General features: G+C 42.9%; 1 protein-coding gene across 1 annotated transcript in view; it reads left to right on the forward strand.

Annotated features, from left to right (window-relative positions):
• The first annotated feature begins 1,341 nt into the window (after positions 1-1,341).
• prkcz (protein kinase C, zeta) overlaps positions 1,342-15,298 on the forward strand; it is an 82,269-nt gene continuing 68,312 nt past the window's right edge. Inside the window, exons 1-4 of the mRNA XM_020630356.2 lie at positions 1,342-1,586; positions 7,073-7,194; positions 8,345-8,434; positions 8,727-8,777. Of these exons, the coding sequence (XP_020486012.1) occupies positions 1,510-1,586; positions 7,073-7,194; positions 8,345-8,434; positions 8,727-8,777 (340 nt within the window). The 5' untranslated portion in view covers positions 1,342-1,509. The remainder of the gene's footprint in view (positions 1,587-7,072; positions 7,195-8,344; positions 8,435-8,726; positions 8,778-15,298) is intronic.

The following is a 15,298-nucleotide window of genomic DNA, read 5'->3' on the forward strand; positions in this document are numbered from 1 at the left end:
TATGTATAGAGTTATGAACATATACCACTGAATGTGTACATTTCTCCAACTTTCACATTTCTCTATCAAAAATCCACAGTGCATTTTTAAAATCCAAAACTATTAGACCAATAAGTTAACATTTCAAGTCAGCAAACTAAGTGTTTCTACAGCTTTTTGAACTGGTTATTCATAAATCAACCAGCAGGTGGCGCTTCACGACAGCATTACAGAGCAGGCCTGGCGCTGAGTGAGTTTATTATGTTTGACTTACCCTTCACGGGTTTCCATGGATCACGATTTAACTTCATTTAATGATAATGAAACATGTAAATAATAGCCTACTTTTTTACAAAATTGTCTGAAATAATAAACAATATTTAGGGAGTAAAAACAAAAATTAGAATGCCTGATTATGACAAAAACATGAAATATTAAAATAAAGATATACAATATACATCTTAAATTTAGTAAACCGAGCACCTCCTGCATAGGGATACAACTGAACAAATTATTAAATACATTTAACCTTAATTAAGTTCGTTAAACAGTAAAAAAAATAAAATAAAAAATAACCAGATATAAATCCAAACACGAATATTAAACACTGTTCGGTTGCGTTATGAACGTGCTCCGTTAGAAACAAATGGGACAGGTGAATTTGGACTCCGGTAACCATAGTGATACGTAAGAAACCGTCAAGTTAGAAAGACTGACGCACACCAAAAAGAGGTTTCATTTCAAAATAAAAGCACTACTCATTCCTAATCTCATTGCAGCAGAAAAAGTATTTATCACATAAAGATGCCGCAAACAGATTCCGGTAGTCATGTATTTTATATAGCACATGTAAAAAACCAGCGTTACCAAGTGCTTTACAAGTTCTTTAGAATAAAAGAGGAATAATGGTTCATTAAAGGAGGCAATCAATAAATGAACATGTAGGCTAAATAAAAAAAAACATTATAGTTAGAACAGAAAAGCCTGCTTAAAAATAAATAATAATAATTCAAATGATTTTGAAGATTTTAAAGAAAATGTTTATTAAGCAGGCACATGCATACATGTACACACAAAGTGGACTTTAATCAGACAAAAAGTAAAACACACACACGTTATATTTGTCTTGTTTTTAATTGATTAATTTCCTTTTAACGCCTTCATCTTTTCTTTTTTAATCTGTTCATCGTCAGGCGCATAGGGAATATTGTTTTTTATTACATTATTGTCAACAAGGCACATGATTATTTTATTGTGACAAGTATCCAAGAATAGCCGGAAATAGCAATGTTACATAAGTTAGCTTCACTGTTCTCCTCCTCCTCCTCCTCCTCCTCCTCCTCCGGTGAAGCCCATAATGTAATCTAAACTGAAGAAACTTTAAAGGAACTCGACGAGCTGTCCTTCAAGAAACTTCCGCAGCGCTTTAACGTGACCCCTGACCGTGCTATGAACACTTAACGTGACCCGTTGACACCGAGAGTCCGGGCCTGTCCGGTAACCGCTGGGAGGGAACACCGACCTGTTACTATGCACATGCTGGCGTCAAACGGATCCGTAATGGACCTGGAGTCGGAGTGGGTGAAAGTAAAAGCGCACTTCTGTGGGTGAGTTTCATCACAGTGTTAGCAGACAGTAGTTAGCATGACAGGTGGGAGAGGAAGGAGGGAGGGGGGGCTGTGACACCTGTGGAATACCTGCCGGATGTGTGAGGGTGTTATGGGTTAGTTGGTAAGGTTGGCTATCTTGAGTCAAGCTCTGTCGGTTACAGTGAGGCAACACGTCATTAACGGGATGACCTCATACGTAATTAACAGTTAGACATTAATAATAATTACATTTTTAATAAAAGTAAAATTAAAGGTTCGACATCCTGATGGGAATGTTGAGTAGCCTACTTTATTCAACTTTAACTGTATTTCATTATTATCATTACATTGTTCGGGTAATGGGAATTGTGTCGTTGATGTTTGTTGCTTTGGACCATTGCTTTGGCAAGATTTCAGCAGTTGCCCCTGATATTGCATCCAGTTTGACCACTAATCACAATATTCATACACTTAAAGAAAACTTGCATACAGCTTTATATTTACCAGAATTTATTTATTTTAAAATAAAAAATACTGCTAAACAAACGTGAATAAAATGGTAATAACACTATTGTTTCTTATAAATAAATACAAATAACTAGTGTAACAGAACAAACTATATCAAACAGTGCAGGGAGCAGAAGTGGTCCCAGACGGCCCAGGGACAGCAGGGGATGGATTTAAATGTTTATGATTGCATCTGGAGAGAGAAGACGAGCATTTGTGAAAAAAAATGGATTTTATAATATAGTGTTTTATTTAAATATTATTTTCTGTTCAGAGCAGTACAGAAACTTCAGCATAGTTTTTCAGGTGAGCCCAAACGTTTTCCTTACAACCAGACCTACAGCATGCACACATATCTATTCAGTGAGGACTTCATGCACAAAATGCATTCATGCTATTAAACATAAATACTCTAAAGGCAAGTGCTTAAAACTATCAATGACAACAGGAGGTGGAAAATAAACACCTCAATCGACTAGGGTGAAAGCTAACTAAGTACACAAAGATGTGAATAAATAAACAAGTACGTTTTGTGTCCAACAACATTCAGAAAAGAAGAAGTGTATTTCTTATACTGGTTATTTTCTTTAAAAGAATAATCTTTACCTAATGAATGTACAGGAAGTTCGCTGACATTTGAAGCCAATTTTTTACGTAGTGGCCGAAGCTGGTATTGCTGCAGCACGTGATGCAATTGGACCCAAAAATACAGGAATCCATTTCACCTCTAACTTTTACCACAGACTTTACCTACTTCTACTTGAATTAAGAATGAGTATATTGATGCGTCTGTTGCAGAGACACAGATAGCATCCTGGTATATTTTTTATATTAGCCAATAATGTTGCCTTGATAAATGAATTATAGAACTGAATTGTGACGGAGTGCATGTTGTGTGGATTAACAGTATCAGGGTCCAGTGAGCCTGGCAGACTCCTGCTCCTCATGATTAGCAGAGAATGAAAAGCCAGCTTGTTAATTAATCCAGTCAGTATGCTAAAAGAAACTCATGGTTCAAAGGCCCAATCAGTAAGATATGCAGTGAATGAAATGATAAACTGACCTTAGTAGGTAGGCGGTTTTAAGGCACCCCCACACAGCCGTTTTGGACGCCCCTCGGTTTGCCAGATATGAGAGCAGTTATCAGGTCAAACCAACAGGTGTTGCAGCGATGGAAGCGGGCAAGAGAAGTGGTTCAGATAGAAGTGATTGTACCCGACCTAAAAAGCCTCTGCATGTTTCTAATAAGCTCCACGAGCAGAAACGTGCTCAAACTAGGATCAATATTGGAGATGCTTTTGAAAAATGGAGAGAGGTTAGAACACAGAAAGGTTTACAGACCCATGCAGAGCTGGATAAACACTGAAGCTTCAGTGTCCACCACATGGTGACCTGTGTGAGCATCCACTTTAGAGAGGGGGGGGGGACAGCTCTCTACAATGTTTAGAATCTAGACCCATTTTAAACACTAGGTGTCAGAGTTACATACTGCTCCTTTAAGTAATGTTGAATAACATCTTGTTATGCCGCTCTGTTTGACGTAATGATCAGACATCTTTAATTACTTTGATTACACTTCATTGAAAACCTCCAATGAGTGTGCGATGGATTAGCTTCATCCTGACGGTTGTATCACTCTGCAAGTATTTTAAACTATTTACAGCCTCATAGTAAACTCATGTCACCGGTATTTGTAATTAATCTATAACCCATAAAAAGGAGTAAACAAAACTAACAATGAACAGTCCCTAATCCCTACTGACTTCACTCATGGCCACGGGTTATTTTAATGTCATCTAAATTATCACATGGGCTCTGTACTTTTCTACTCTACTGGCTTTAAAAATCAAAATCTGTTAAGTTCAGATGTATGTTCAAAGATCTTTGAGAGTCAGCACTTAAGACAGGCCAAGCCTTGAAGTATTTGCTCCGCTCACAGAGGGAACGGTCTGAACAAGAGCATAAACATGTTGACCTTTGAACCCTCTAATCAGAATATTTATGTCCCTTTGACCTCAAATACTGAACAACTGTCCTTGTGTGCTGGTTACACCTCCTACACCTGATACTGACTGTACCAGGCGACCTCTCAGTCACAGGAACGTTAACAATAAGGAGAAGCCTCTGCGAGCAAATTACACCCAGGGGGGGGCTGCGAGCTGAGCTGCTGCTAACGTTAGCTCAGTCTGTTTGTTTGTGTTTCGCTCATCATTTGAGAAGTATTACCTTTTTATTTTCAGTTCCTGAGATTTTAGAAATGTTAAATGATATAAAAATTTTCCAGGCGCATCAATTTACTAAAGTATACATTTAATGACAACGAGTATAAAAAATACCAACGAGATAAGCAGCTGAAAAAATGTAGAAAAGTTTATACAACATCACCGATCAGGTTACAGTAATTCTCTGATTTAAATACAAAAAAATACTGGCTTCTGTGTGTGTGTGTGTGTGTGTGTGTGTGTGTGTGTGTGTGTGTGTGTGTGTGTGTGTGTGTGTGTGTGTGTGTGTGTGTGTGTGTGTGTGTGTGTGTGTGTTCTGACTTGTGTGGTTGTTAACAGTGTGGAGCAAAGCCTGCTGGGAAGCAAGCTGTCTCTGCTCCACCTTGTCAGAGTCCAACACACACTCGCCATAGACACACACACACACACACACACACACACACACACACACACACACACACACACACACACACACACACACACACACAGAGCAGCGTGTTTCAGTTGTTTTACAGATTTAAACACACATACTGTCTGCATGTCTCAGCATTTACACACCCACAGTCCCCCACACACATACAACACACACACACAAACACACACACACACACACACACACACACACACACACACACACACACACAAACACACAGACACACACACAGACACACACACAGACACACACACACACACACACACAGACACACACACAAACACACACACACAGACACACACACACACACACACACACAGACACACACACACACACACACACAGACACACACACACAAACACACACACAGACACACACACACACACACAGACACACACACAAACACACACACACAGACACACACACACACACACACAGACACACACACAGACACACACACACACACACACACACACAGACACACAGACACAGACACAGACACACACACACACACACACACACACACACACACACACACACACACACACACACAGACACACAGACACACACACACACACACACACACACAGACACACAGACACAGACACAGACACACACACACACACACACACACACACACACACACACACACACACACACACACACACACAGACACACAGACACAGACACAGACACACACACAGACACACACACACACACACACACACACACACAGACACAGACACAGACACACACACACACCCTTATTTAAAATAATCATGCCCTGATAAGAGTGTTTGAAGGTCAGCTGTGATATGAACCTTTGTGCTTTCTGTTTCTCCTTCTTCTTTTTTAAGTTTTTCTAGTCTTACAGCTTCTTCCTCTGTTAAATAAAGTTATGCTGTTATTAAAACATGTTAGGCTTGTTGATAAAACCAAAATCAATATGGGATCTGGACAAATCGATGTTGAGAATATGATACGTATGTGTAAGGCAATGCAAGCTGCACAAAGCATTTGCAATAACTAATGGCTGCAGGTAACAGGTAACATAAGCGCAATCAAAATCCTTATGAGATTTGGTGGGGATATTGTGTCCATATCCTCTTAAAAAATTGTGTCATCATGTTGTTTGTGTTGAATTAAACTGAAATAACATTGAAGTTATGTAAAAAAAAGCTGAAAATGTATGCTTTGCATTTTTTATTCCGCAATACATCGAACAAGAAAAAATGCTGTTTTTTTTAATGGAGTTTGGATTAGGGTTTTTTAACGATACCAGATATTTGAACAGTACAATACTATTAAAAATCAAAAGTCCTAGGCAACTAATAACGTGAAATGTATTGTTTTTAATTGACAGATATTGCATGCTAACTCCTGCACACTGTTTAAATTGCACACATACCTTCCTGAAATGTTGGAGATGTGTTTGTGGAATTTAGACAGCGCTCTCTCTCTTTCACTCACTACAGCTTATTGTTACAAATATGACTGAAGATCTGAAGTTTCTTTTAAAGCTTGGTTTACTGTTCAATCCTATCTATGATTAAAACAGCAGATGGTATTGTTTTATAACACCTCAGTTTGGATTGAACATTTCAGGACGTCAAGACCCCCAACACTGACAGAGTTTGCAAAACAAACTGAAGGCGTTGCTGAAGTACGAAAATCATGCAGTGCCTCGAGTGTCCACTGGAGGCTGGCTGCAGAAGCACAGGAAGTCACATACACACCCATTCTAAAAAGCCTGTTTTTACAGCAGAGATTAACATGTTTACAGCCTGGTTCAAAAAACCAAATGTCTCGATCGACACACACTGTACAGGGGGGTGAATGTTTTGATGACTCATCAGTTTTGATTTGATGAAGGATAAGAGTTATTCACAATAAGGCGTGTAGCTGACCTGATTGACAGGTGGGCGTGGTGTAATGGTTTGTCAGGAGGTTTAAAACCCGCCTCAGCTCCAGCTTTCAGCCTGTCGTTAGGTTGACTGAAAGTTCAGTGGCAGCGCCCCCTGCAGGAACAGACGGGGGATGTCACTCAGGCTTTGTCGGTAAATATTTACAGTCTGGGTTCTTATCCCTCAGACTTTGTGTTTAAACTTGTTGTGCAAAGAGCAAGGAGTAAAACACACCTGAAGAGACAAAATCATCCTGTAGGGGGAGCACTTTGAAATTCAGTAATTGTGACTAAAGATGATTTATTTTTTAGATTCTCCTGATTGATTTCTAAGTGACTTCAACTTTGTGTGTGTGTGTGTGTGTGTGTGTGTGTGTGTGTGTGTGTGTGTGTGTGTGTGTGTGTGTGTGTGTGTGTGTGTGTGTGTGTGTGTACTCAGGGACATGCTGATCACAGACCTGGCAGCCTCGTTAACCTTTGCAGAGCTGTGTGTGGAGGTGAGAGGGATGTGCAGCGTTGCCAGGCAGCAGCCCATCACACTGAAGTGGATCGATGATGAAGGTGGGTGTTCCTCCCGTCAGGTACTCCTCCTCAGTCTGCACACACCTGCGCCGCCCTTTAACACAAGCGATAAACTCTGGCTCAGGGACGCAGTGTGGAGGGCGGAGAGCCAGTTTACTGGGCTGCACGCCAGATTGAGATTCATCACAGTGATGCTGGAATGACCTGACGAGCTCAAATCCAACGATGTTTACTGTACTGTGAACACCAGCAGACACAGGGGGATCTGTGTTTTCTAGAATTTCATCATTCTTTGGAGTTTAAAAGTCACATATCCTCCCCCTCTTCAATCAGTGTAAATAAGTCTCAGAGCTCCTCAAAACATGTGTGTGAAGTTTCTTGTTCTAAATCCACTCTGATCCTGTATTTGATCATGCCTATAAACCCCTCTATTTCAGCCCTGCTCAGAACAGGCTGTTTCTGTGTCTGTACCTTTAAATATGTAAATGAGCTGTGTCTGACCACGCCCCCTCTCTGGAAGGGCTTGGGTGCCTCAGGCTTTCTCGCTCCATGTTCTATTCTTTACGGTGAGAAGGCAGACTCAGAGGGCAGAACAAACACCTAGCTGTGGGAGTGTCACCCACCTGGGGGAGGGGCTACTGCCCTTTGTGATGTCATGAAGGGAAAATCTCCAAACGGCCTGTTTGAGCACACATTTTCTGAAAAGTGGAGCAGGCAAAAGACGGAGAGGATGGACTTGATTTCTGACTCTATCCACTGTCCAATCTCTCCATCAAAGGCACAAAAAGCCCCCCAAAAAATGTAACAAAAAAAAAAAAAACAATATCAAGAAAACCAGGAACAGTTATCATGTCTGTGGTCTCCCACAGTTTTTAAGTCAATTAAGATTTTAAAAATGTTAAATGTGTAGCAAGCATACTGTATGTAAGATCACTAAGTCTAAATCAAGTTGTGGTTTTTTGCAACAAGATAAAAGTCCAAATGTAACTCTGGTCATGTAGTAAATGATCTACAGTGCTGCTGTATGTCCTCTGAAGGGTACATGAAGCCAACGCCTAGACTTTACATTAAAAAAGTGTGTGTGTGTGTGTGTGTGTGTGTGTGTGTGTGTGTGTGTGTGTGTGTGTGTGTGTGTGTGTGTGTGTGTGTGTGTGTGTGTGTGTGTGTGTGTGTGTGTGTGTGTGTGCAGGGGACCCTTGTACGATCTCATCTCAGATGGAGCTGGAGGAGGCTTTTCGTATCTACAACCGGACCAAGAAGTCTGGACTGCTGCTGCACGGTGAGAAAGCAGACAGGACTTTATTATTGTCAGAATCATTGTTATTCTATTTACTACAATGCACGAGAGAATTTAGGGGAGTATATTTTGATTCATAAACAAGGCGATAAAACAGTAAAATCTCATAGTTTCATAATGTATTATTCTTGCTTGACAATGTTGTTAATTCTCTGTTTTTACCTTTATAGCACTTAATTTTGTTAAATGTTGTTCTATTGAGGACCTGTGCATTATTTTATTTCCTGTCAGGAGAATAAAAACATCAGATTAAAACGATACTCCTTTCTCGCAGTGTTCCCCAGTATCCCGGAGCGCCCGGGCATGCCCTGCCCCGGAGAGGACAGTGAGTACAGCAGCTCTCTGTTTTCCCTCTCTGACCTCTCTCTTTAGAGCTCCTAATCACAAGCAGACTGCTGATGCTGTGTCGTCATGGCAACACGAGTTAAAGCAGGTGAAGCTTGTACTGTATGTACCTGCCACCGGGCTGTGGTGTGAGTACAAAGTGTAGGTGGGTGAGAGCTCTTTAGATTCTTCTCCCTGGAGCTCCAGAACACTCTGCTGTTTTAGGACCGACCATCCTGCTGCCTCAGAGACTCAATGCAATCAAGCGTGTTTCTGCTGCAGGCGGTTAGATGAATGACGGTTTGCAGGTTTTCAACGGGTTAATCAGATTGCAAGCTGCTCTTATAGCCTCCATAGGACTGTATTTGTACAGAGCGTTTTTAGCAGTAGACGTCGGCCCAGACAAAAAGCACAGCTCCCGATCTCAAATATAAAACATGCAGTAAAAAGTAACTGAGCAGTGTCGGTCAGACAGCGGCCGTTGTCAACAGTCTGTTGTCATAGAAACAGGACAGACGCTCAGCGCTTTTATTCTCAGCGCACGAACACTTCATGCAAGCGCCACCGAGCGCACAGCCAGCGCTTTTCTGCCCGGGGAAAACGCCAGGTGGACAAGGGGCTTTATACGTTTATTGCAGCCACACTGAGCGACACAGATCTCCTCATGTTGGTACGACATGCAGGTGTGATGAGGTACCTGTGAATCAAGCTGGGGTTGCCATGGCGGTCGGCAGAAAGCGAGCTTTTGTCATAGTGGCTTTTATGTGCGGTGAAAAGAAAGAAAAAGAGGAGGCTCTTCTCTTTTAGCTACTCCTAACTTTATCTTTACTCTCTTATTATTTTAACTATTTATATTTGATTGCTATTGGTGTGAATTAGTTCTTCTTCTAAATCTGTTTTTGTTTCTTAATGGCGTGAAGTCCCCTTTAGCTCGTCACGCTAAAGTGACTCTGTAGGAGAGGACGTGCGTTCATTAAAATCAGACGCTTCGTGCTCCTGGGATCTCGGCGGTGCTCAGCCAATTTCACAGCAGCTCTTCTGTTAGAGGAGGAAACGTTTCTCCGTGCAAATTAAACAGTTTGTCTCGATGACCTCTCCACAGCAGCTGTAAGTGGATTCACTCATGGGGGGTAAAACTCTGGAGACCTTTATAGTCCAGTTAGCAACCGAGATCGGTGGAATGCTAACAAACTTAGCCCAGCGCTAATAAGGCAAGATACCAGATTAAAAACACTGTAAAAATAGCTTAAACAGACAGTTGTGTTCAGCTAGCAGATTAGCTCGCTAGTGCTATCTCTGCATGTGTGATGTGACCCTCACCTTGCAGAGACTCTCCCCTGTTTGTGCTGATCAGTTAGCACAATTAGCTCAACGTCCACAGCGTCACTACTCCTCAGAACTTCCTGCAGGTTCTCTTTGAGTGAAAAAGAACGACTGAAAAACTACATGATGCTACTTTCTGTCCTGACCAGACAGTAAAACGGGCCTTTCTTTAGAGATAGGAAAGTGGATAGAACTAGGAATCGGGTACTTGGTCTGCGTGCACTAACCGCTCCTCTACTGTCGCCCCCATGTTGTAAAATATGCAGAAAAATCTTTCTGCAGCCTTTCCCACAGATCGTTTCCTCCTCTCCATGTCATATTTATTTCTGCAGGCCTCATAAATATCAGTTCAGTTATCGTGTAATGAAACCAGTCCCTGTGTGCAGTTTCTGCTCTCTCTCTTTTTCTCTCACGTCCTCTCATGTTGTTTGCTGCACTCGCTTGCTCTTTATGTGCTGTGACAGCATGTTTCAGCAGCCTGTGTGTGTGTGTGCTTCGGTGTGTGTGTCCGTCCATTTGATCGGAGGAGAACCTGGTGCTATTCCCTGAGGCAGATCACTGCTGGTTTACTGTGTGAAGAGCAGAGTGTGACTGTCATCCTGTCGGTAGGACACACACACACACACACACACACACACACACACACACACACACACACACACACACACACAGTTGCTTTGTGTTTTCTCGTTGTTGATGTTTGTTTCGCAGAGGAGTGAGGGTTGGAGGGAGGTGCTGTAACTTTCTGTGTTCTCAAGGCTAACTCTGCATTCACATCTCCTGATTAAATATTTAGAGGCTCATACTTTGTAAAGATGTTGAAACATTTAAGAGCCAGTTCTCAAAAAAATCAAATCACATTAACATAACTTCTCATGTGGGATCCGGCCTCGCGAACACTTCTGGAATTCTTTGGTGTTATTTTCTTACATTTGGCTCCGCTGAGGCTCGCTACAAAGCCCGTTACAATGGAGGTCAAATGCATAGTTGATTTTGCAGAATACACCCGAGTGTCTTGTGATATTTCTTTGAAAAGGGATGCTGCTGTTTCGTTTACTTTAGTGTATGAATTTAAGCTACTTGCTTGTTTCTAACTTTTGTCCTTGTGAGTGTATGAAACACTGGGCCCGATTACACGTTTTAACTTGGGCGCTCATAAAAGTTTAAGTTTGTTCAACTTTTGAGCTCAAGACGCGGAGTTGCAGTGCACACCTATGTCACTTTTTGAAGCAGCTGCTATTGGTTCCTACTTTGTGTCCTCACAGCCCATGAGCGTTACGGCCCAACGTGACACGCCAGATTAGCCAGGACTATGACCCAATGAGGGAGAAAAGATCTTAAAAAAGGGGGTTGCCAGTTTGGTCTGGTCAGTCCCAGCACAGCCAGCAGTACACTATTAATGGTGGTGAATTTTCAATCATATCAGATCCCTTGCAGTGTGTCATGGCGGCTGCTGCTGCACTTACGGCCACGACGTTGAGCGTGTTAGCATTTCACACTGGAGTAATGCTCGCACCGGGATAAAGGACGCAGTCAATGTTTTAGAGAGGTATTAAAAGTGTGTCTTGTACACCCGATTGTACGATATCTCAACTAGCATGTTATAAATGAGCCTCTCCAATGTAGCCACTTACAGTTGTCATGGTAACTGTTGAATGCACACATACTGCACATGCTAACAGTTTGCTAACAACGCTAGCATAGACCGATTTCATCTAAATGTTATATCTGCTTATATCACTGAACCTGGTCAGTCGACGTGCTCCTTTGGCTTCTCACAACGACTTTGTCGGCTTCTCCGCCCTCTGATTGTCAACAAATACACGTTGTCCAAGAGGGGGAGACCCTCCGTGGCCGCCAAAACTCACCAACCAAATTCCAATATATTGTTGTTTTAAACGCCATTTTTTAAATCTAAGAAATTCATTCAAATAAAATTCTTTGTTGATGTAGAAATCTGTCTCAACAAAAGGCTTCCCTTGAAAGCATCTTGAGTGTGTGTGTGTGTGTGTGTGTGTGTGTGTGTGTGTGTGTGCGTGTGTGTGTGTGTGTGTGTGTCTGTGTCTGTGTGTGTGTGTGTGTGTGTGTGTGTGTGTGTGTGTGTGTGTCTGTGTGTGTGTGTTCAGAGTGTGTAAATGTGTGTGAGAGGAGTGAACAGACCCCCCTCTGTGTGATGGAGGGAGGGAGGAGGTGGAAGTGTTGAGATCCTGGATGATGCTCTCGGTGCAGGCTGCCCTGCCTTGCACCGGATTCTCCTGCCACCAACCTCCCCCCTCCCTCTTGTCCCCGCACCTCCCACCAAACCACGCCTCCCCCCCTCCCCCCCCACACACAGCCCAACCCTCCTCCTCTCTCAGCCACCAGATTTTCCCAGCATCCCCCTCTCTCTCTGTCTCTCTCTCTCTTTCTCTCTCAGCTGTGTGGCACCGCTGTCCCTCTAGGGAGGAGCTTACAGCACTGCTGCATCACACTAGAAACAGGCGGGTGAGGGACACTGTGTGAGAGTGAAAGACAGGGAGAGAGAGAGAGGGAGAGATAGAGAGAGGACCATTGTACCGTGCAGATATCAGCTCTTAATACACAAAACAGGCACTCCATTTTTTTAAATTCTCCTATTTTTGTCAGAGCCTGTCAGGCTTAAAAAAAAAACAGAGCGATACCGCTTCATCGAGGGTAATGAGAGGACGAGAAAAAGAGAGAGGCTTGTGAAAAGAAAGGCGACTTTATCAGCTGTGAGGAGAGAGAGAGAGGGAGAGAGGGAGGCGGGGAGGGAGGGAGGGAGGAGGAGGAAATAATTTAATAAATCCCAGGGAGGAGAGCGAAAGCGGGAGGGATTGTCAGAGAGAGAGAGAGAGAGAGAGAGAGAGAGGGAGGGAGAGGAGGGGATGTAGCAGTGTGTGTATCCTCGCCGGCTCACCACACATACACACACACACACACGTACACACGCGCACACTTAGCCTGGATAATGTGCTGAAAGAGGTGGAGAGCGAGGAAGAAGGCAAACCGGTGAGCTATCTATCTCTGCATCCTTCATCTTTTTCATCTGTGTTTCCACGGAGACAAAGGACCGTCTCCTCCATGAATAACTGTTTCTGTGTGTGTGTGTGTGTGTGTGTGTGTGTGTGTGTGTGTGTGTGTGTGTGTGTGTGTGTGTGTGTGTGTGTGTGTGTGTGTGTGTGTGTGTGTGTTTGTGCCTCTGTGATTAGCATTTGTGATTGATTCACGCCCGGCTGCTCGTCGTGTCACGCATTGCAGGCAGGGATGGTGTGTGCATGCAACCTGCTAGCTGAGCGGCTAGCGCGGCTGGTGCCTGAGCCTGGCTGGCTTCCTGCACCGGAGGCTGTCTGGCAGACCGCTCAGAGGCTGCACCTGCCTGCCAGCGGGCGCGACATGCTGTTAGTGTGCATATGTGTGTGTGTGGAGGTGGCATTGTTGTGGCAGTGTGTGCTTTAACCATTACATCAGGCGGTATTGTAGCGAGGGCCGTCCACATCCTCGTATATAACGGCTGTGATGCAGGTTGATTACATGCACATTAGAACACCAGTTGGTTTTGATGCTTTTGCAGATCTCCATCCTCCCAGATAATGCATTTCTGTCAGAGAGGGTTTTATTTTATTTTTTAGAAATGATCCACAGATGACAGAATATAACCAAAGGCAACAAAGATCAATAAACATTGACCTTCAAACACCTTTTGATGCATCTTAGACGGCAGACAAACCAAAATGTCGCTCTGTTTCTGTGAAGGATGTGTTCATCTATGTGTGTGTGTGTGTGTGTGTGTGTGTGTGTGTGTGTGTGTGTGTGTGTGTGTGTGTGTGTGTGTGTGTGTGTGTGTGTGTGTGTGTGGAAGGGGCCTTTGTGCTAGCTCACCTGGTAATATAGCACATAGCTTCAGAGGTTAGGTCTGTCAAAGCACCAGATTTTTAAACCTTGCTTAGAAAGTAAAAACCAAACAATACTGTTGACTGATTCGATACCGCAGTAGCTAAAAAGTTAAAGTCCTAGACACCAAAATTACTTTATTGTTTTAAAAATTGTAAGACAACTCCCGCACACTGTCTGAATTGCACAAATGTATCGGCAACATTATGGTTCAGAAATGTTGCCGATACAGTGTGCAGGAGTTGTCTTGCAATTTCTGATGGGTAAATGCCTTCCTTTCCTCCGTACCTGTTTTATGAAATAGATATTGTTTATTAAAAGCGTCGGTACTTTTTTATACTATAGATAAGACACATAAGACACATAAGATAACGGAGATGACCTTATAGGAGGCTCTAGTGTTCCCTTTTCTTACCTGTATAAGAGAGAGATAAGGAAGTACAATGGGATAGGTGTGTTTGAGGGCTGATTTTACAATTTGTTGACTTGTTTTGAGTTTTTCTCCGCCTCTAAAAACAACTGTAGAGATTTAGGCCTCTATGGCAAGAACATTTTATGGAAACTGAGGCCACGTTAACATGACAAATTATCCACTGAAAACAGAATTGCTTCATTTCAGTTTTCAAAAAAGTTCCTTGTTCAGGCGACAATGTTTCGATAACCGTCGTACACATGGCTCCATATAGATGAGCTGTAGTATACATGCCAGGCCAGTAGCCGGCGGTGTGATTTATAGTTAACAACACATTCATACTCACATCCTCTTCCTGCTACAGAGCGGTGAGGTGTAAACACAGAAGAATGCCTAGCACCCAAACGTTTGTGTGGACAGACGATGAGGTGGGATTGGTGGGATTGTGACCCTAAACTACAAAGAGAGAACATTTAGAGGAAATGTCGACTGGGAGTCATGACTGTCGACATGTTCGCAAACAGAACTCTGTTGTTGTTGTAGTCCACCTACTCGAGCAAGGCGATTCACTGGAAGTGTAATGAACATGTGTGTAAAGTCTCCATCTTCAGAGGAGCTGCATATCACCAGTTGACACGACCACAGAGACGATGCTTCTCAAAAGTTTGCACTCTGTTTTCAGGTGCCCAAAACGGTAACCTTTTTGTTGAGTTAGCCTGCATATTTTGATATTTGAAATCAAGAAATGATCCTCTATTGGAATCCCAAGACGTCTGTGTTTGTCTGCCATGAAATCGAAACAGGCTGCAGGGTGGTGCAGTGGTTAGCTCTGTCCCCTCACAGCAAGGAGGTTCTTTGGTTTGAATCCCCGTCTGGCAGGAGTCTCTCTGTGAGGA

Source organism: Labrus bergylta, chromosome 12, assembly GCF_963930695.1.
Source record: "Labrus bergylta chromosome 12, fLabBer1.1, whole genome shotgun sequence".
Classification (NCBI taxonomy): domain Eukaryota; kingdom Metazoa; phylum Chordata; class Actinopteri; order Labriformes; family Labridae; genus Labrus; species Labrus bergylta.